Genomic DNA, 23,303 nt, shown 5'->3' on the forward strand with positions numbered 1-23,303 from the left:
CTTTGAAAAATCCTTGCATTTTTCATTTGAATAGGTCGCCTATTACAATAAGACCACTTTGAAAAATCTCAATACTTTAAAAAATCTTTGTATTTCTTTCAACACTTCAAAAAATCTCTTTATTTTTCACCTAAGTAGGTTGCCCAATACAACAAGACCACTTTGAAAAATCTTTGTATTTTTCAACACCTTGAAACATTTTTGAAAAATCTTTGCATTTTTCACCTAGGTAGGTCACCCATTACAATGAGACCATCTCAAAAATGTTTTTTTAATTTTCTCTAGGTAGATCACCCATGACAATTCGAACACTTCAAAATCTTTGATTTTTTGGAAGATAAATCTTCTAGTTTTCACTCTTAGTGCGCTTGCTAGCCCTCAAAAGGATTCATCATTCCAGCATCTCTCATTCTTCTTGTTCTTCCTTTTTTTATTTACAATGCTTATTATCTAAAGTCTCTTACAATACTTTCTATCATAAGCATTGTAAAGAGGGGAGCAACTGTCATAACTCACTTCTGGGTTATTCCCTAAAAATCAATTTGTTTTTCAAAATAAAAATCAAAAAATAAAATAAAGACTGCAATGTGGAGAAAGTAGGTCGGGAAGTCAAGCTGTAATTTTTTAGGATAATTCAAGGCCTAATTGTACCTCTTTATGCCCAAAAATGGAGCAAACATGCAAATTCAAGGTCAAATTAAATGATTATTGGATGAATTTATATAAAAATTAAGTCCAAGGATATAATTAAATTTTTAATAGGCCAATTTGATTTAATCATGGGCCAAATTGAATTTTAATTGTGTTTGAGAATTAATTTTGGTTCAATTAAAGCATTTAATTATGTGCAAGGACTTAATTATATTTTAAATGGATCAAATTAATTTTATTTGGGGCTTAATTAGTGAAAAATTAAGTTTGGGAGCTTAATTTGGGCTTAATTGAGAAGATTGAAATTTTAAGAGATCAAATTTAATTTTTATGAAGTTAATTGATTGAAATAAAGGGAAAAATTGCAAAAAAAAAATCAAGTTTTGGGGTCAATTAAGGGTTAAATTGACAAAATTCGCATCTAGGGATCAATCTACAAGAGACGCCACACTTTAGGGGCTTAATTGATAAAAATCGGGGGCTAAATTGAAGAAATTAAAAGTTTAATGGTCAATTAGTGGTTAAATTGACGAATTCCAAGACCAAGGATCATATTGTAAAAGGCGCATAACTTCGGGGTTCCAATTGAAGTTCTGAAGGAGCTTTATTGTATTAAATCAAAAGTTTAGGGTCAATTAGGGGTTCAATTGAAAAGAAATTGAAAGAAAGAGAACTCAATTGAAATTTAGTAAAAATCCCTACTTCAGTCCAAAACAGAGCCGTTTTGGATTTAAAAAAAAAACGACCAGACGATGCGTCGTCTGGTCACAATTCATTATCTTTCTTATTTTTTTCGGAAAAACTAGTCTGGTCACCCCCTTTGCAGGTGCATTTAATGCACTTAATGTCCTTCAAATTTGCCAAATCATGCACGAAACTGATCACTAGACATCCCTCTATGTCTAGGTATGGTCCTCACCGACTCACTGGCATATAAACAAATGTGGCACCACCCCAAAAAGGCTACCTCAAGCAGCCTGCAACTGCAGTTCAATAGTGTGACATGCCTACTTTGAGCCAAAGGTTGGGATCCTTTCCAATTGAATTAAGGGCTGGAATTTATTCTCCTATATAGATAAGATTGTCCTCTTCCACCGCCTATAAATAGAGGCTCTGTTGATGATTTAAGGGAAAAGAAAACCGAACCCAAAGTTGGCCAAAAACCAGCCTTCCCTACCCATTTTTCCTACAACCGCCTCTTTTTCTTCTTTCTCTCTCCGTCGTGGCTTACAACCACCACCACCACCATTCCCTGTCTTCTGGATGTCACCTCCAACTCAAGTAGCCTCCAAAACATCACCTGTGTTGGTTGCATCACCTCTCCCTCTCTCTCCCTTCTATGCAATTCTTTTTTCTTCTTCTCTGCCCCATGACAGCAGCCACACCAGCAGCTCTCCATCGTTGCCACCATTTGCACCACATCATCTTCCTTGATTGAACCACCCTCGAGCAGGTAACTTTCCTCTTCTTTTTCCTCCCCCTCTTCTTCATGCCACTGCGTGAACAATAGGCATGAATTATAATTCACGTCCTATTGTTCACATGAATAGTGGGCGTGAATTATAATTCACATCCATTATTCATGCAGTGGATGTTGGGTTGGGCCATATTTGGCCCAGCCCAAAATTCTGGGCTAGGTGCGCCCCAGCCCTCAAGAAATAAATAAAAAGTGTTTGGCCGAGGTCGGCCCAACACTGGTTGGGTCGTATTTGGCCCAGCCCAAAGTGTTTGGCCAAGGCTGGCCTAATTATTTCAGGTCAAGACCGGCCCGAGCTCTGCTATGCCTAAGCTCAAACCAGATTATCCGGCCCAGCCCAGTCCATGTAGATTTTTATTTTATTTATTATAATAATATATTATATTATTAAAAAACAAAACAATTCAAAAAAAATTTGAAAAGTCCTTTTGAAAAATTTGTGATTTTCTCAAATATTTTTCCACCAATTTTGCATAATATCGGCATGTATATTTACATTGTAAAATACAAATCCGGTATTAAAATACCGATTTCTCTGGAAAAAAATGAAAAATTCTAAAAGAATTGAAAAGTCCTTTTGAAAAATTTGTGATTTTCTCAAACATTTTTTCTATCAATTTTACATAATATTGGGTTATATATTTTCATTGTAAAATACAAATTCGGTATTAAAATATAGATTTTCTCTAAAGAAATTATATAAAAAAAGAAAAAAATCTCAAAAAAACTTTAAATCAATTTTCATTTTTTTAAAAAAATTATTTTCATGCAAACGGCCAAATTCTAAAATTTTTCCAAGCATATTTTTCATTAAAAAATAAAAATAAAATTGCATCTTTTTCATGTTTTAAAAAAATGGATATCGTAACCAGTTGATGATTATCCATTAGGATTTGGCTAATATATCAAAAAACAAATTCCAATCTTTTTTTAGGATCTAGATGTAGACTTTAATATTTGTGGGGTGTAAAATTACACGATAAAGTACATCCTTAGGTATTAAAGATACAATATGTAAATAAATATGATGTTAAGACTTTAGAACGATTAGGATTTAACTCGATAAGATAGAGACTCTCTCATAGAGAGAGATCTATCTTGAGCCTTAGAAAAGACCAACCAATAGAAATCTGACTTAAAAAACAATCAAACAATAATGCAACTTACCTTAGATAGGGTGCACTGTGGGTGATGCGTCTTCCCCTTGCACAACCAGTCCCTTACTCAGACTCTCGCAGACCATAAGTTCATAGTAACCATAAGACTAGGTGGCGACTCCCAAAAATTAATCATAATTTTTCCAACACACAACATTCCCTCATTAAGAGGCATCATAGAGAGCCTCCGTTGTCGCTAAAAGACGTCACCCCAGCGACAAAGTGAGAGCAGTTTTATTTTATATGAATTTCTAATTATATGTGTATATCTCATTCTCTCAACAATACTTTTATTTATAGGCACATATACATAAATACTTGTAACCTTAGAGATATAAGGAGTGTAGGAAGGTATTTAGACATACATATACAATATATGAATTTCTAGTTATATGTGTATATCTCATTCTCTCAACAATACTTTTATTTATAGGCACATATACATAAATACTTGTAACCTTAGAGATATAAGGAGTGTAGGAAGGTATTTAGACATACATATACAATATATGATTTTATAACATTCCCTCTTAAATATCTATTGTAAAACCTTATATATTAAAAGTTGCCTCATTAAAAACATTGCTAGGAAAACTCAATAAGAAAAAACATAGGTTAAAGAAAAAACAATGCAGCGTATATTAACTTTCCCTAATTAAAATATCATCTCAAGTCTTTAAGCTATCTCCTTCCAATATTGCACCGCAATCCTTTAAAAATTATAGTTGATAATGTTTTAGTGAACAAATCTACTAGATTATTTTTTAAGTGAGTTTGTTGAACATCAATGTTACTATGTGAAGAAGAATTTTGGTGAGATATTCTTTGTCTTATCTCCTTTGATGTATCATCCCTTTAATTGAGTTATGCATGCAATATTATCTTCATATAATATGGTTAAAGTTCCTTGCTGGAGGATAAACCATATGTTCCATAATTATGTTTTTATCATTGATCTCAGCCACACACACTCATGACTAGCTTCATGGATTGCAAGTATTTTAACATGATTAAATGAAGTAACAACTAATGTTTTCTTTGTAAATCTCTATAATATAGTAGTATTACCACATGTAAAGAGATAACCTGTTTAAAATTGACCTTTATATGGATCAGATAAAAATCATGCAATCAACATACCTAACTAATTCATGATTAGAATTATTTGAATAAAATAAGCTCGTATTTGAATTTCCTTGTAGATAATGAAAAACATGTTTAATTTCATTTCAATGTCTCCAAGCAGGAAAAGAACTATATCTTGCTAACAAGTTCATAAAGAATACTATATCAGGTCACGTATTATTAGTAAGATACATTTGCGCACCAATTGCACTAATATATGGTAATTGAAGACCAAGAAATTATTCGTCATCCTCACGAGGTCTAAAAGTGTCTTGTTGAACATCAAGTCATCGAACAACATTGATGTACTTAATGAATGTGTTTTATCCATATAAAATCTTTTACGGATCTTTTCTATGCAAGTTGACTGATAAATGAGAATTTCATCTGCTAAATGCTTGATCTGTAGGCCGAGAAATTTTTTTTTTTAATCTTTCATCTCAAACTCTTTCTTTAAATAATTTATTATTTTTGGTATCTCTCTATGAATTTCAATAATATTTAAATCATCAACATATATAAAAATAATAACAAATCATATTCTGACTTTTTTATAAAAATACATAGGTATATAAAATCATTATTATAACCTTCTCTCTATAAATATTCATTAAGATGATTATACCACATGCATTCTGATTACTTTAACCCATATAAGAACCTTTATAACTTGATTGAGTAAACTTTTAGGGAATTTGAATTATATGCTTTGGGCATTTTAAATCCTTTAGGGATTCTCTTATAAATATTATTATCAATTGACCAATATAAATAGGTTGTGACTACATCTATTAGACATATATATATAGCTTTTCATGAGCTACTAAGCTAATGAGATACCAAAATGTAATTGCATCTACTACAAGAGAATATGTTGCATCATAATCAATGTCAAGTCTTTGCGGAAAAATTACTCTAGCCTTTATATTTTATTTTTTTCATATCAATAAAGTTTTGAATTTATTGTTTTTTAGTCATCATATTTTAGAGTAAGTATAATTTAGTCCTTGATCTAATTTTCTTTATTGAGAATTATAGTGAAAAAAGAAGGAATTGAAACAAATCCAAAATATACAATGACATGTCATTTATACCATTGGAATTACCGATGGTATTAATGCTGTCAATAAAATCCTTTTGTAAACTTATTGGTAAATTGTTTATTTCTCCTAACACTGTTTATCATGTAAATTATAAAGGGAATCATGAATGGAATTTTATTCTTTACAGATAAAATCACAAATGAATTGAAAAGTCATTAGTGTTATTTGAGGGTTTCTAAAAAAAAATTATTAAATTAAAAAATAAAATTAAATATTATAGACAGAATCACCGACGGATTGAAAAGTCATTGGTAATATTTGGTAGTTTCTAAGAATTTTTAATTAAATTAAAATTTTAAATTAAATATTATAGATAAAATCACCAATATAATAGTTAAATATAAAATTTCATGCTTTCAATCAATATCAATTGGGGATGAGTGCTATCTTAATAGTTTATTTTATAAAGGTTGCTTCTAAAAAAAAGAGATAAAGCTAGTCTTTTTATATAGTGTATGAAATTGAAGGCAAAGCACATATTTACTAGTTCCAATCAATATCAATCGGCTATTCACATCAGGGTCCAAAGAAGGCTTGTACTTTTCTTTTGAGAGTCTTTTTCATCTTTTTATATGTAATCCTATCGGTGAATCAATTACCGATAGAAAAATAATATAGGTATCAACAAAAAATTACCTCAATAAATATAAAAATTCTCTTAATGATTAATTGATTATAAATGTGATTATTTATTATGATTATTCTTGATATTATTATGATATTACTGATTTTTTTAACAATAACATTTATTTATTTTGATAATTTTGAGAAAGTTTAGTATTTGATAGTTTTATATTTGTTTTTAATTATAAATTAATTGTTAGAGACATGATGATATTAATTAATTGTAAAATAAAAGGACAAAAAGACTTTGGATCTTCTAAACACAAAATAAAGAGCAGAAAGGCGTATGATCACAGTAACCTGAGGTCAATTTTCCGCTCTATAAATTATCTAGCGGGTGAGGTAGATTAATAGCTAGTTGTGCTTGCTGAGAGAGCAAGCAATGCAGAATGAGATGAGCAAGATCCTCATATGTGGGGGAACTGGCTACTTAGGCAAGTATATGGTGAAAGCAAGTGTTTCAATGGGTCACAAAACTTACATATATTCTCGTCCCATCACCACACAATCTTCTCCTGCTAAAATAGGCATCCACAAGGAATTCCAAGCCATGGGGGTCACCATTGCTCAAGTATATAGTGATTAATCTAATTAACCCTTCGTTTTCTAATTTACCAACATTCATCTTGATTACCCTTCACCCTACATGTACGTGTTCAAAAGCATGACGTTAAATAACTAAATAGTTTTCAAGTGTTGCAGGGAGAATTCGATGAGCAGGAGAAACTTGTATCGGTTCTTCGTCAAGTGGATGTAGTTATCTCCACATTAGCTAATCCTCAGGTTCTCGACCAGCTCAAAATTATAGAAGCCATAAAAGTTGCTGGTAATATAAAGGTATATATCCTCTTGTTAAAGGACAACAATCTGGAGAGTGTTATATATAGTTATGTGCATGTGTGGTGGGCTAGCTAAGCTTATTCATGTAATTTTCTGTGCATACTAGAGGTTCTTTCCGTCAGACTTTGGAGTTGAAGAGGACAGAGTGACTCCCTTGCCCCCATTTGAAGCTTTCCTTGAGAACAAGAGGAAGATTAGAAGGGCCACAGAGGAAGCCGGAATCCCTTACACTTTTGTGTCAGCAAATTGCTTTGGTGCATACTTTGTCAATTACTTGCTCCGTCCACATGAGCAACCTCAAGATATCACTGTCTATGGCTCTGGTGAAGCTAAGGGTACGAAAACATCAATTCCATTCATTCATTATCGTCACTGTGTGTATCAAAATCCCAATTTACTGTACACGTACTCTACATCAGTATCTATATATCCATTATCATACATCTATTATGATAATCTTTCTATTATTTTCATCTATAAATTGCAGTGAGTTTTACCAACAGAAATATTTCATTGATATATACCAAGAGAATTATAGTGAAAAAAGAAGGAATTGAAACAAATCCAAAATATACAATGACATGTCATTTATACCATTGGAATTACCGATGGTATTAATGCTGTCAATAAAATCCTTTTGTAAACTTATTGGTAAATTGTTTATTTCTCCTAACACTGTTTATCATGTAAATTATAAAGGGAATCATGAATGGAATTTTATTCTTTACAGATAAAATCACAAATGAATTGAAAAGTCATTAGTGTTATTTGACGGTTTCTAAAAAAAAATTATTAAATTAAAAAATTAAATTAAATATTATAGACAGAATCACCGACGGATTGAAAAGTCATTGGTAATATTTGGTAGTTTCTAAGAATTTTTAATTAAATTAAAATTTTAAATTAAATATTATAGATAAAATCACCAATATAATAGTTAAATATAAAATTTCATGCTTTCAATCAATATCAATTGGGGATGAGTGCTATCTTAATAGTTTATTTTATAAAGGTTGCTTCTAAAAAAAAGAGATAAAGCTAGTCTTTTTATATAGTGTATGAAATTGAAGGCAAAGCACATATTTACTAGTTCCAATCAATATCAATCGGCTATTCACATCAGGGTCCAAAGAAGGCTTGTACTTTTCTTTTGAGAGTCTTTTTCATCTTTTTATATGTAATCCTATCGGTGAATCAATTACCGATAGAAAAATAATATAGGTATCAACAAAAAATTACCTCAATAAATATAAAAATTCTCTTAATGATTAATTGATTATAAATGTGATTATTTATTATGATTATTCTTGATATTATTATGATATTACTGATTTTTTTAACAATAACATTTATTTATTTTGATAATTTTGAGAAAGTTTAGTATTTGATAGTTTTATATTTGTTTTTAATTATAAATTAATTGTTAGAGACATGATGATATTAATTAATTGTAAAATAAAAGGACAAAAAGACTTTGGATCTTCTACACACAAAATAAAGAGCAGACAGGCGTATGATCACAGTAACCTGAGGTCAATTTTCCGCTCTATAAATTATCTAGCGGGTGAGGTAGATTAATAGCTAGTTGTGCTTGCTGAGAGAGCAAGCAATGCAGAATGAGATGAGCAAGATCCTCATATGTGGGGGAACTGGCTACTTAGGCAAGTATATGGTGAAAGCAAGTGTTTCAATGGGTCACAAAACTTACATATATTCTCGTCCCATCACCACACAATCTTCTCCTGCTAAAATAGGCATCCACAAGGAATTCCAAGCCATGGGGGTCACCATTGCTCAAGTATATAGTGATTAATCTAATTAACCCTTCGTTTTCTAATTTACCAACATTCATCTTGATTACCCTTCACCCTACATGTACGTGTTCAAAAGCATGACGTTAAATAACTAAATAGTTTTCAAGTGTTGCAGGGAGAATTCGATGAGCAGGAGAAACTTGTATCGGTTCTTCGTCAAGTGGATGTAGTTATCTCCACATTAGCTAATCCTCAGGTTCTCGACCAGCTCAAAATTATAGAAGCCATAAAAGTTGCTGGTAATATAAAGGTATATATCCTCTTGTTAAAGGACAACAATCTGGAGAGTGTTATATATAGTTATGTGCATGTGTGGTGGGCTAGCTAAGCTTATTCATGTAATTTTCTGTGCATACTAGAGGTTCTTTCCGTCAGACTTTGGAGTTGAAGAGGACAGAGTGACTCCCTTGCCCCCATTTGAAGCTTTCCTTGAGAACAAGAGGAAGATTAGAAGGGCCACAGAGGAAGCCGGAATCCCTTACACTTTTGTGTCAGCAAATTGCTTTGGTGCATACTTTGTCAATTACTTGCTCCGTCCACATGAGCAACCTCAAGATATCACTGTCTATGGCTCTGGTGAAGCTAAGGGTACGAAAACATCAATTCCATTCATTCATTATCGTCACTGTGTGTATCAAAATCCCAATTTACTGTACACGTACTCTACATCAGTATCTATATATCCATTATCATACATCTATTATGATAATCTTTCTATTATTTTCATCTATAAATTGCAGTGAGTTTTACCAACAGAAATATTTCATTGATATATACCAAGAGAATTATAGTGAAAAAAGAAGGAATTGAAACAAATCCAAAATATACAATGACATGTCATTTATACCATTGGAATTACCGATGGTATTAATGCTGTCAATAAAATCCTTTTGTAAACTTATTGGTAAATTGTTTATTTCTCCTAACACTGTTTATCATGTAAATTATAAAGGGAATCATGAATGGAATTTTATTCTTTACAGATAAAATCACAAATGAATTGAAAAGTCATTAGTGTTATTTGACGGTTTCTAAAAAAAAATTATTAAATTAAAAAATTAAATTAAATATTATAGACAGAATCACCGACGGATTGAAAAGTCATTGGTAATATTTGGTAGTTTCTAAGAATTTTTAATTAAATTAAAATTTTAAATTAAATATTATAGATAAAATCACCAATATAATAGTTAAATATAAAATTTCATGCTTTCAATCAATATCAATTGGGGATGAGTGCTATCTTAATAGTTTATTTTATAAAGGTTGCTTCTAAAAAAAAGAGATAAAGCTAGTCTTTTTATATAGTGTATGAAATTGAAGGCAAAGCACATATTTACTAGTTCCAATCAATATCAATCGGCTATTCACATCAGGGTCCAAAGAAGGCTTGTACTTTTCTTTTGAGAGTCTTTTTCATCTTTTTATATGTAATCCTATCGGTGAATCAATTACCGATAGAAAAATAATATAGGTATCAACAAAAAATTACCTCAATAAATATAAAAATTCTCTTAATGATTAATTGATTATAAATGTGATTATTTATTATGATTATTCTTGATATTATTATGATATTACTGATTTTTTTAACAATAACATTTATTTATTTTGATAATTTTGAGAAAGTTTAGTATTTGATAGTTTTATATTTGTTTTTAATTATAAATTAATTGTTAGAGACATGATGATATTAATTAATTGTAAAATAAAAGGACAAAAAGACTTTGGATCTTCTAAACACAAAATAAAGAGAGAGAGGCGTATGATCACAGTAACCTGAGGTCAATTTTCCGCTCTATAAATTATCTAGCGGGTGAGGTAGATTAATAGCTAGTTGTGCTTGCTGAGAGAGCAAGCAATGCAGAATGAGATGAGCAAGATCCTCATATGTGGGGGAACTGGCTACTTAGGCAAGTATATGGTGAAAGCAAGTGTTTCAATGGGTCACAAAACTTACATATATTCTCGTCCCATCACCACACAATCTTCTCCTGCTAAAATAGGCATCCACAAGGAATTCCAAGCCATGGGGGTCACCATTGCTCAAGTATATAGTGATTAATCTAATTAACCCTTCGTTTTCTAATTTACCAACATTCATCTTGATTACCCTTCACCCTACATGTACGTGTTCAAAAGCATGACGTTAAATAACTAAATAGTTTTCAAGTGTTGCAGGGAGAATTCGATGAGCAGGAGAAACTTGTATCGGTTCTTCGTCAAGTGGATGTAGTTATCTCCACATTAGCTAATCCTCAGGTTCTCGACCCGTTTTGTATAATTAACCTCTCTGTGGTTTGACCTCGGTCTTGTTGGATTATTTATTACTTCGACACTTCTGTACTTACAAGAAGACATTAATCTTCTCGTCGTGTTAGGAAGAAGAAGACTGGAATGACATTTAATAGGATTTACGTCCATGAGGATGAGATAGTGAAGCTCTTTGAGAGTAAGAAATATCTTTTGACGCATTATTTTTTAATATTTGATATACTTTGGCTTCTTGCCCTTTTCATTTGATTAATGGGATTCTTCCATTCTATATAATATTTTTATCTCAAACCTACATTTTCAGGTGATTTCTTTTCACCCTTTAAAAGCATTTGACTTCTTGCTAACATCTGTTGCAGCCCTTCCACATCCACAAAATATCCCAGTTTCTGTTCTTCACAGTTTGTTCGTGAAGGGTGACACGATGGGGTTTGAACTGGGAGAGGGCGACTTGGAGGCTTCTGGGCTATATCCAGACCTGGAATTTAGAACGATCGATCAACTTCTTGATATTTTTTTGACTAGCCCTCCAGATCGTGCAGCTGCTGCCTTTGAATGAGTTTTATGATCTGCGATTTCCATGTCTTGAATTTGTTTTCTTGTTTGTAACGTCCGCAGATAGACGGACATCTAAAAGGTCAGGTTGTGAGGCCGAGGCCATTATTATTAATAATCGGAGTCCTTTCTTTGTATACCTTGGCTGTATTGGTACTGCAATTATTATTGCCGTCTCTAGGACAATATAATCAAGAAGGTGGAACAAAATATAGAGATCTTTAAGACTTCAATGACGTTTAGGTCTCCAAATTCTCAAATGATTAATACACGAGTGCATAACATTATATTATTATTATTATTATATACAAAACACTAAAAGGCCCAGTAAAATAATATTGTTTCTTATGCTACTGTTCACGTATAGACAAATCACTATATATTGTTGGAGTGATTTATTCTTTTTTTTTTTTTCAATGACACTGTCATGAACCAAGTCAATAACTTCCCATGCTGAGTTCTCTTGAAGGGCTTACATCTGTTCATTCATTGCCTCCCTCCATCTAGAATCATCCAAGGCTTCTGCACATTATTAAAAATAGATACAATAAATAATTGATATATAAATGCCATTTTTTCTTTTGACAATCTATGTTAGAATACATAGTTATTCAGAGAATATTTAAATTTAGAGTGAAGGACCGGTTCATAGTTCACCTATAGAATACATAGTTAAAAATATTTAAATCTAGAGTGAAGGACCGGTTCATAGTTCACCTTGGGTTTACCTCGTGTGACTCGATTAAGTAGTTCTTTTAGAGGTTCAAATGGAAGACTCTCATGAGACTCAAGTATGAAATCGACCGGGGAACACAATTGGTTAACTGGTATATTGTAGGAAACTGTTGGCACCTCCAAGTTATCCTGATTATTGTCAATGATTTCGATTTCTGGACCATCACAACCATAACTTGCATCACTGGTATACCCCTCCCTGTCCCGGTGATCCTCAATGTTCTTATCACCCGGACATTCATTGCTAGTTTCCAAGTTATCCAAAGGATCAATTAATCGGTTACCTTGTGCAATGACATCCAAATTATATATGTGCAGGATTAGTTAATCTCTGCACTTCATCGCCAGCCTCCCATTGAGGTGAACCCGCAGAATAATACATAGTAGTTTCATGGAAGACCACATTAAGAGTAACATAAAATTTGCTAGAAGGAGGGTGATAACATCGATAGCCTTTTTGATGCAGGGTATAGCCGACAAACACACATTAAAGCGCCCGGGATTCTAGCCTAGTTCACAAGCCTTTGCGAAGATGCACAAGGCTACACATCTAAAAACTTTAGGAGATAAATTTGGCACAGTAGGAGCACTTGCAATGCGATGAAGAACCTTAAAAGGAGTTTGAAATTGCAGAGAAATAAATTAAATATTAGAAATATGCATTACATGTAATTTCATATCTCGATACTAAGCGACAAATAAAATAAAATTTTTGTTATTTTTAAAATTTTGATCAATATTCTCTTGACTTTAATAAACTAGTTATTAAAACTAAAATACATGCTAAAATATTGTTTTTGGTATATGAAAAATACAATATGATTTCTTTGTAACTTTAAGACACTAGATCATATGCACAAAAATATTTTTAATTTTTTTTAATTTTTTGTATTTTTTTGAAGGTTTTGACGAAAACTGAGTATTTTGATACTGGATTTGTATTTTTACGACATAAAAATACTGTCAAATATTAATCAAAATTACATAAAAAACATGCAAAAAAATTTAAAAAAAATCTAAAATAAGCATTTTAATTTTTTTTAAAAAAAATAAGTCAAGTCAGCCCAAATACATGGGTTGGGTCGAACCTAGCCCAACTGTATAGGTTGGGCTTAGCCCAGCCCATATTAGCTAGTTACTATGCATAACATAATAACCAGCTTCTCCCTACTTGCAGACATGCACAGTAAGAGCACTTACAATGCGATGAAGAACCTTAAAAGGAGTTTGAAATTGCAGAGAACTAGAAGGTACACGGTTGATGATGTAGGCTTCAGTAGTAACAACTTCTCCTCAAGTAGGCATGTGCGCTTCAAATAAGGAAGCACGAATGACCTCAAGAAGGTGGCAATTTTTGCATTCGGCTACCCTATTTTATTGAAGGGTGTAAGGGCAAATTATTTGATGAATAATGCCTTGTGAATTCAAGTAATGTTTCAAGCTCTGATTGATAAATTCTTTCCCATTATCAATACAGATAACCTAAATGTTTGAATGAAATTATGTTGCTATCTTTTTGTGAAATTGCTCGAATAGGGAACTCACGTCACTCTTTGATTTTATTAAACAAATCTAAGTCATATGGGTGTGATCATCAACGAATGAAATAAACCAACGTAATCCATTTAGAGAATGAGTATTTACAGACCCCATGCATCAGAGTGAATAACCATAAAAGGTGCAGGACTTTTATTCATTCTAATAGAAAATGAAACATGATGACTTTTAACAAGTTCACAAATATCACAATTAAAGTCTGAAAAAATCAATTGCAAAAATAACTGTGGGAATAATTTTTGTAAATATTCAAAGGATGCACGGCCTAAACGTCTATGCCATAACTAGATTTCAAAATTCTGATGTTTATAAGATGTTTTAACTAAGAACACTTGAGCCAACTGAGTTGAGCTTGTTGGAATCAGATCTAGATAGTAGAGTTCCCTCTCCTAGTATCATAACCAATTGTCTTCCAAGTTTGAATGTACTTGAATATACAATGGTTAGGCTAAAAAATCACAACACACTTCAAAGCATAAGTTATTAGAGCAATAGATAATAAATTATGATTAAGAGAAGGGACAACAAGCACCGAATCTAAATTCAATTTTTTTGTAAGGGAGAGCATGCCTTCTCCTAACACAGAAGAAAGGGTACAATCGGTTGTGGATACTATATGTTGGTTTGAAGGTTTTATGGATTGTTGGTTTGAAGGTTTTATGGACTGCATATAATTATTGTTAAGGTCATGTGATTTGTGGCACCTGAATCAATTATCCATTCACTATTTCTAACAGAAGTGGAGGTATGAAGAGCCTTACCTGCATTCCCACCATTAGCAATAGAAGAGGCTTTCCCAGGATTGTTGATAGACGTATGATTGGGCTCCTCCACAGCAACTAAAGCATGAGGATTTGTCTTTAAGTTTCGTTTACGAGGTGCTTTGGAAAAATCCCACCATTTTGGATATCCAATCAATTCATAGCATTGTAGTTTAGTGTGTCCTGTTTCAAGTTGGTTTAATGCAAATAATTATGATTCATCTACCCCCATCATAAAATTCTTTGGTAAGAGCATTCTAGATCCCATGTGGAGTAGGCAGTCTAAGGTAGCGTTTCATAATCTCTGGTGACATGGAGGTCAACAACCATCCTTTAACCTTCTGATTCTTAGCATACCATTTAGCATAGGATGGGTCAATAATCTCTAGAGAAGTGTTACTCATAAGATATTCAAGTTTCTCTTACCTTGCAATTTGCATCTCCATGATATGAGACTAGACATAATAGTTACTTTCAATAAGGATGACATTAGTTAAGAAACTGGAATTCCCTTATTGAAAATGGATAACTGTTGTAGAGGAGGATGATTCAGTTTTGTCACTAGTCATGGTGCAAAAAGAAAGTTTATACGGTTTTCAGGATTTGTGTTGTGATATACAGAGCAGATACTATAGCTTGCTCTGATACCAAGTTAAGAAATATAAAGAATACGTGAAGGGATTCAATTGTTTATGCAGCTTGCTTTCTCTATTACAAACACAGTATAAATAACCAACTTTACAAAGCTTTGTTTTCCTGATCCTATAGTTTTGGGCTTATTGAATAACTATATGAAAAGCTATTTTTATTCGGATATAATCACACGTTTACAAGGATTCTAGGATATATTTCTACAGCAAACATTAGAGATACAATGGGACTTAAATACCGGAAATCCAACTTGGAGATAATTACTCAAACTTATCAACGTTGCTAACATCTGTTTAAGCCCTTCCATATCCATAAAATATCCAGTTTCTATTCTTCACAATTTGTTCGTGAAGGGTGACACGATAGGGTTTGAACTGGGAGAGGATGACTTGGAGGCTTCTGGGCTATATCTAGACCTAGAATTTAGAATGATCGATCAACTTCTTAATATTTTTCTCACTAATTCTCTAGATCCTACAACTGCCACTTTTGAATGAGTTGTATGATCTATGATTTCCATGTCTTGAATTTGTTTTCTTGTTTGTAACGTCTGCAGATAGACGGACATCTAAAAGGTCAAGTTGTGAGGCCGAGGCCATTATCATTACTTTTTATGAGTATAGTTTTATCCTATGTGTTATTTTCACTTAACCTTACATGAGATGGTGAACTTTAGGTAGAAAAAATCAGTTTGAAGTTTATTGTGGGTTTTTAGGAAAATTTTTAGGTTGTTTGAGAATGATTTTCAAGGTGTTTATAATATTTTTTTGTCAAAATATGGTTAAAAATAAATTATTCTTTTATCAAACCCCTAACTTTCCAGTGACCAAAAGTCACCATAACAAGGGCAAAGCTTGTGACGCAACATCTTTATTTAAAAAAAAAAAATTAAGGGGGGATAAAAATATTACCCACCGCTTAAAAAAATTAAAATAAAAAGGCTGAGTTGTGTAGACTACTCTTGGCTTATACTCCTCACCTTTTTTTTAGGCTTAAACACATTGGTCTAACCAAACCCAAGCATATGAGTCTTTTTTTTTCTTTTTATTTTTATTTTTTTTATTTTTTATTATTATATTTTTCAAATTTAATCCATCACAATTTAATCTTTATTGATTTTTCTAGGATAACTTTTTTCAAGTGCATCATTTAATATTTTGATGATTATTCATTGGATTACATAATTTGTTTCAATTTGATATTTTTTATTTATCATGACATCAAACAAACTCCTCAATATCATATAAACCATAAAGGTTGCTAGTAATATAAAGGTATATATATCCTCTTGTTAAAGCATAACAATTTGGATAATGTTATTTATAGTTATGTGCATGCGTGGTGGGCTATCTAAGCTTATACATGTAATTTTCTGTGCATATTAGAGGTTCTTTCCGTTTAGAGTTGAAGAGGATAGAGTGACTCCATTGCCCCTATTTGAAGCTTTCCTTGAGAAGAAGAGGAAGATTAGAAGGGCCACAGAGGAAGTTGGAATCCCTTACTCTTGTGTCAGCAAATTGCTTTGGTGCATATTTTTTCAATCACTTGCTCTGTCTACATGGGCATCCTCAAGATATCTCTGTTTATGGCTCTAGTGAAGTTAAGGTACGACATTTCATCTGATGCACTTGTAAGTATATCATCAAAGACCCATCTACTCAGCCAACAGCAAACTATGCATGTGCGACTAACTTAAACGTGTTTTGGAAGTGATTTTTAAGATTTTAATTGACTCATTATTCTAAATTCTACATATACTTGTTATTTAGATTCTTAGTATCAGATGTTTATTCACATGAATGTGGTAATTTGAATGACATCACGGATTCATTTTCATTTGTTTCTTGAACGTGATTCTTATTGTAAAGGAAGTCATCTTCTACATAGTATGTTTTGAGGAGAGTGGTGGCTTTTATGGCTTTTCCCTGCACAATTTCCCAATGTTTGGTAACAAATTTAAACTAAGGTTTAGCTTGTGGACCCCATATAAAAATATAGTTCTGGTCGCGATTAATGAGAAGCATTTTTGTTCTAGTTTCTGACATGAAAAGCTGATCGGGAGATATTAGTATTTGGTATTGTAGTAATTATTACGATTGTAATTTGAAAAAAAATTATTTTATAAAAAGTATTTTAAATTAAGGTGAATTTGGAAAAATATATATTTTATTAAAATTGTGGTTGAAATTGAGATTTAATAAAAAATAATTAATTGTATTTTGTTAAAAATAATAGTTAATTATGTTTGGTCAAAAATACTTTTTAAATTGATATTATAAAACAACTAAAATAGATATATATTAATATTGATTGTTTTTAATTGAAATATTGAATATTTAGCTACTACTATTTCTTCGTGAAATAAACAATACTTTATATAAAAGTATTTTTTATTGATCTATTAAACTATTTACAATTTCATCATATATAAAATCCATTTGACAAGAACTATAGTTTCTATGGCTTCCTGGGCATGTAACAAATTCATAAATATAATATGGTGGTTGACGTGTGCCACCAAATTCGATAGTTGTTTATTGTTCTATTCTTGCAAAACCTACCTAAAGTTGAAATTAACCACCACACACAGCATCTTTCTTCACTACCATCTCCTTCTTCCACCATATTCCTCTCTTGGCAGCACCTCCACTAGAACCAAAACAAACACTACCATTAACCAACCCCCTCACCAAGACTAGCCCTCACATATTTACCTCAACGAATCAGCCCTCTCCCTCACAAACCCAATAGCCTCTCACATTTTCCACTACTAACACGCCTATAGTGAACCGACCCAACCATCAAACCACCACATAGCTGGCTTATGTCTCCCTCATACAAACCTGAAAATCCATCTCACCCGATCACCTAAAACCCGTCTACATCTTTGTAAACCATCAACCAATTAGATTCCCCAGACCAACGATTAGCTCAGCATACCACATTGACCTAACACACATCAATCCAATCAAAAGAACCTAGACCTAAACAACCATAAACCACTGCCACAACCTCCAATGCTCTCCAATAGCTCTCATGGTTTTCTCATCTAGAAAAAAGATCCACCTATATCCGAAGTACTAGCCAAGGAAGGAAAAGAAAAACAATTTTATATTGTGCTTATAAACACAATTGCAAGTTGGAGGAAATGTAGCTATATCCGAAGTACTAGCCAAGGAAGGAAAAGAAAAACAATTTTATATTGTGCTTATAAACACAATTGCAAGTTGGAGGAAATGTAGTATTATGAAAAGCATGTAGTTTCTGCTTCAACAAGATTGAGTTTTGAATGCAGATAATGGTGGAGCCATGCATGAAAATTGCGGCTCGTTTTGTAATCAAACGATATGTTGCAATTGTTAAATAAAAATGTTACTGCAAATGCTGAGCTAAACGGGCTCTAACCAAGCAATGAAAACACAATTGATAAATATTGTTAAAAATATTAGACAAAACTATCATTCCTAGATAGCACGAAACACCGCAACTCATCTCTCTTTAGATTATTTTTTTTCTTCACCATGGTCTCTCACCTAGCATAAGCCATCACTCTCCCTAAAGATCTATTTTCCTTTTTTGTTATTCTATAAACAATCAATGTTCATTTCATCGGCATAGACTCTAATGAAAACTGGAATGCCTAGCATTTATAGTTTTTTTGTTTTATTATTAGCTAATATAGATATATTACTACTTGCTTTGTAATATGGTTGTAAACAATTGTAATGTTTTATAAAGTGGAGGAGACGGTGAAGAGTTTTTCGCATATTGTAGAGTACTTGCAAATTAATTAGAAAGTGGGATTTCTTCCATGTGTGCTTCTGTGCTTTTATATTACAATTGCATCTCAGGTTTATACATTTCATTCACACTGGATTGTTTGGGTTATATTTTTGTAATTATGATTTTATACATTTCATTCACACTGGATTGTTTGGGTTATATTTTTGTAATTATGATTTGGTGAGCTTTTTCTAACTATCTAGAGAATGAAAAATAACAATTTTATTTAAATTTTTGAAATAATTACTTCAACAACATTGATTTGGTTAATTAATTAATAACAATCAAAAGTGTTAACATTGAACCATAATAAATATTATTGGGTAGTCATTATAACAACCTTATTAATGGTAGCAGTATCATGCTACTTTATTTCTATTTATGTAAAAAATATGGAAAATAAATACTCCTTATAGTAATTGTATTCTTGTTATTACATTGCAAAATTATATAATCAATTTATAAAGGCACAATTCAATACACACTAATGGAAAACATAAAATCAAGCATTATTATTGAAAATTAGTCCACAAAGTGTCATGGCTCATTGTGTCTTTTCATAGTTCAATATGCTAGCCATTAGGCTTGTTAATCCATCACAACTTTGTTTTGGGTAAAATCCACTTTGATTACTGTCGCTACACGATGTCGGGCGACGACTCCACTTTTTTTTGTTTGTTTTAACAAAAAAGAATAATTTAATTTTTTCTTTGATTGGGAAAAATAAAGATTTTATTGGAGTCAGATATCATTGAGAAATGGGTTTTTAACCCATGAATAATGATATGATAAAATGGGTGTTGGACCCACGTCGTTATTTATTTTTGTTTATTTTTTTGTTTTTTCTACATGCAAAAATTTACAAGTATTTATATATAAAAATATCATAAAAAAATCATAAAAAATTACCTGAGTGCCCCTGTATAGGTAAAAGACTGAAACACCCTCGGATTTATCAAAAAATTTTGAAAATACCAGTGGCAGCGTGTGTGGATCACGCGCGGTTACTGTTGACAATGGTGAATTTTTTTGGTGAGATTCCAGCCAAAAGATGGTTGATTCTGGTAGATCTGAGGACGAGGATTCTTATGGTGGTTGTCTTATTGGCCGTTAATGGCTGAGGAGGGAGAATCGATGACTTGAAGATCAGTTGGCCGATGATGGTCGCGGCCTTTTTCCGGCCAAAATCGCCAGTGAAAAAGTGTAAAACGACCGGGGTTTTGCTTAAGAGGAGGTGATGCACGCTTCTGTGGTGGTTTCGCGGCTTGAAACTGCCAGAAATGGGAGATCGGTGGAGAGAGAGAGAATCGCTGGCGAGAGGAGAAAAAAGCTCTGGGTTTTGATACGGTGTAGAAGAGTGTATGGTGCACCGGTGCGTCTGAAGCCTATGAACCATTGGATCGTGGATGAATAGATCATGCGGATCTGATCCGGTGTGTCACTGTGTACTGAGTGTTTTGTACACCTGATGACATGGCGTAATAGGATCAAAGCGAAGATTATTTTAAAGGCTAAGATTGATTTGGGTTTTACTCTAGATTGGTAAGTCCTATTGTATCCTAAGAAATCAAAGACTCAGATTTAAATACTATTAGATCTAACGGTTGGGATATTTTTGATATTTTTCAATTTTTTTAAAAAAATCAATATCTTACTAGGGTGTAGAAAAAGTATAAAAAAGAAATAATACTAAATAGTAATACAAATAGTTGCTCTCGAATTTAGAATTTAGAATTCAGAATTTAGAATTCGTTTTGTGTCTTGGTTTCTTATAGCTAATGAAAGGAGACAACGAATTACAAATTGTGCAGGTAATCAAGGGATTGTATAAAATTTTCAACGTATAGCTGCACTGCCTACAATCGTCAAAAATCCTCCGCCTACTGTGACAAAATTGAATTATTTAAAAAGGAGTTTGAAATTGCAGAGAAATAAATTAAATATTAGGAATATGCATTAAGTGTAATGTCATACCTCGGATACTAAACAATAAATAAAATAAAATTTTTGTTATTTTTAAATTTTAGCTAATATTCTCCTGACTTTAATAAACCGGTTATTAAAGTTAAAATGCATTCTAAAATATTGTTTTTGATATATGAAAAATACAATATAATTTTTTTAACTTTAAGATATTTGACCGTATGCACAAAAATATTTTTTGTTTTTTTTAATTTTTTGTATTTTCTTGAAAGTTTTGATGAAAACCGGGTATTTTGATGCTGAATTTGTATTTTTACGACAAAAAAAATACTACCAAATATTAATCAAAATTTCATAAAAAAAATATGCGGAAAAATTGTAAAAAATTTAAAACAAGCGTTTTAATTTTTTTAAAAAAATAGGTTGGGCCAGCCCAAATACATGGGTTGGGCTGAACCTAGCCCAACTGTATAAGTTAGGCTCGACCCAGCCCATATTAGCTGGTTACTATGCATAAGCACGGTAACCAGCTTCTCCTTACCTGCAGACATGCACAGTAGGATCACTTACAATGCAATGAAGAACCTTAAAAGGAGTTTGAAATTGCAGAGAACTAGAAGGTACACGGTTGATGATGTAGGCCTTAGTAGTAACAACTTCTCCCCAGGTAGGCATGTGCGCTTCAAATAAGGAAGCACGAACGACCTCAAGAAGGTGGCAATTTTTGCATTCGGCTACCCCATTTTATTGAAGGGTGTAAGGGCAAGTTGCTTGATGAATAATGCCATGTAAATTCAAGTAATGTTTCAAGCTCTAATTGATAAACTCTTCCCAATTATCAGTATGGATAACCTAAATGTTTGATTGATATTGTGTTGCTATCATTTTGTGAAATTGCTCAAATAGGGAACTCACGTCACTCTTTGATTTCATTAAACAAATCCAAGTCATACCGATGTGATCATCAACAAACGAAATAAACCAATGTGATCCATTTAGAGAATGAGTGTTTACAGGCCCCATACATCAAAGTGATTAACCATAAAAGGTGCGGGACTTTTATTCATTCTAATAGGAAATGAAACATGATGACTTTTAGCAAGTTCATAAATATCACACTTAAAGTCTAAAAAAAATCAATTGCAAAAATAATTATGGGAATAATTTTTGTAAATATCCAAAGGATGTATGGCCTAAACGTGTGTGCCATAACTAGATTTCAAAATTCTGATGTTTATAAGATGTTTTAACTAAGAACACTTGGGCCAACTGAGTTGAGCTTGCTGGAATCAAATCTAGATAGTAGAGCTTCCCTCTCCTAGTACCATAACCAATTGTCCTTCAAGTTTGAATGTACTTGAATATACAAAGGTGAGGCCAAAAAATCACAACACATTTCAAAGCACAAGTTATTTGAGCAATAGATAATAAATTATGATTAAAAGAAGGGACAACAAGCACCGAATCTAAATTCAATTTTTTTGTACGGGAGAGCATGCCTTCTCCTAACACAAAAGAAAGGGTACAATCGGTTGTGGATACTATATGTTGGTTTGAAGGTTTTATGGACTGCATATAATTATTGTTAAGGTCATGTGATCTGTGGCACCTGAATCAATTATCCATTCACTATTTCTAACAGAAGTGGAGGTATGAAGAGCCTTACCTACATTCCCAGCAGTAGCAATAGAAGAGGCTTTCCCAGGATTGTTGATAGATGTATGATTGGGCTCCGCCACAGCAACTGAAGCATGATGATTTGTCTTTAAGTTTCGTTTACGAGGTGCTTTGGAAAAATCCCACCATTCTGGATATCCAATCAATTCATAGCATTGTAGTTTAGTGTGTCCTGTTTCAACACAGTGAGTACATATGCATTCTGGTCGTGTAACTCCTATTTCATAGCTGTGATTTTGTGATCCAAATGACTGATTATGATTCAGTGAACCAGATGCTCGCTCTGGTTTCAAGTTCATTGGTCATTGATGTTATTCGACGAGCTACCATAGTAGATGGCTTTGAGTGCCCAGGTTCGCCATTCAGTGTGTTTCGTCAGACAGAATCATGACGAACATAGACATACGTTTCTTCATGGTCTAGTACAAAATCTCTCCTGAGGGTCTAGTTCATAATAATTTTATCACGATGATCTAGTTCTTGAAAGATTTCTATCAGATCACCATAATAGGTAGAAATAGGACGACCAACCTGTTTGGTGGAGAATGCATGTTGGTTTAATGCAAATAATTATGATTCATCTACCCCCATCATAA

General features: G+C 32.5%; 1 protein-coding gene and 1 long non-coding RNA gene across 5 annotated transcripts; both read left to right on the plus strand.

Moving 5' to 3' along the window:
- The first annotated feature begins 6,431 nt into the window (after positions 1–6,431).
- On the plus strand, positions 6,432–11,058 carry LOC105116594 (eugenol synthase 1-like). 4 transcript variants are annotated; one of them, XM_011014014.1, is made up of 4 exons: positions 6,432–6,708; positions 6,840–6,974; positions 7,084–7,312; positions 8,891–9,035. In XM_011014014.1, the coding sequence occupies exons 1-4, from the start codon at positions 6,520–6,522 to the stop codon at positions 8,959–8,961; spliced, it is 624 nt and encodes a 207-aa protein (XP_011012316.1). In that variant the 5' UTR covers positions 6,432–6,519; the 3' UTR covers positions 8,962–9,035. The 4 variants fall into 4 exon arrangements, with proteins under 4 accessions (XP_011012316.1, XP_011012319.1, XP_011012315.1 ...); XM_011014017.1 differs by having other exon boundaries at positions 6,433–6,708; positions 8,907–8,992; XM_011014013.1 differs by lacking the exons at positions 6,432–6,708; positions 6,840–6,974; positions 7,084–7,312 and adding exons at positions 8,504–8,775; positions 9,151–9,379; positions 10,957–11,058 and having other exon boundaries at positions 8,907–9,041.
- Positions 11,059–11,186: 128 nt separating this feature from the next.
- Positions 11,187–11,754, plus strand: LOC105116595 (uncharacterized). The gene is made up of 2 exons (XR_840560.1): positions 11,187–11,243; positions 11,425–11,754. It is a non-coding gene; the product is annotated as an uncharacterized LOC105116595 (long non-coding RNA).
- Positions 11,755–23,303: the final 11,549 nt, after the last annotated feature.

This window comes from Populus euphratica, unplaced genomic scaffold (assembly GCF_000495115.2).
Source record: "Populus euphratica unplaced genomic scaffold, PopEup_1.0 scaffold987.1, whole genome shotgun sequence".
NCBI lineage: Eukaryota > Viridiplantae > Streptophyta > Magnoliopsida > Malpighiales > Salicaceae > Populus > Populus euphratica.

Bases quoted from the DNA above. Each gene is read 5' to 3' on its own strand.
- LOC105116594 (XM_011014014.1), top strand. From the start codon at position 6,520: ATGCAGAATGAGATGAGCAAGATCCTCATATGTGGGGGAACTGGCTAC. The intron at 6,709-6,839 runs GTATATAGTGAT...CAAGTGTTGCAG, and splicing joins TGGGGGTCACCATTGCTCAA to GGAGAATTCGATGAGCAGGA. The intron at 7,313-8,890 runs GTACGAAAACAT...ATAACTAAATAG, and splicing joins TGGCTCTGGTGAAGCTAAGG to TTTTCAAGTGTTGCAGGGAG.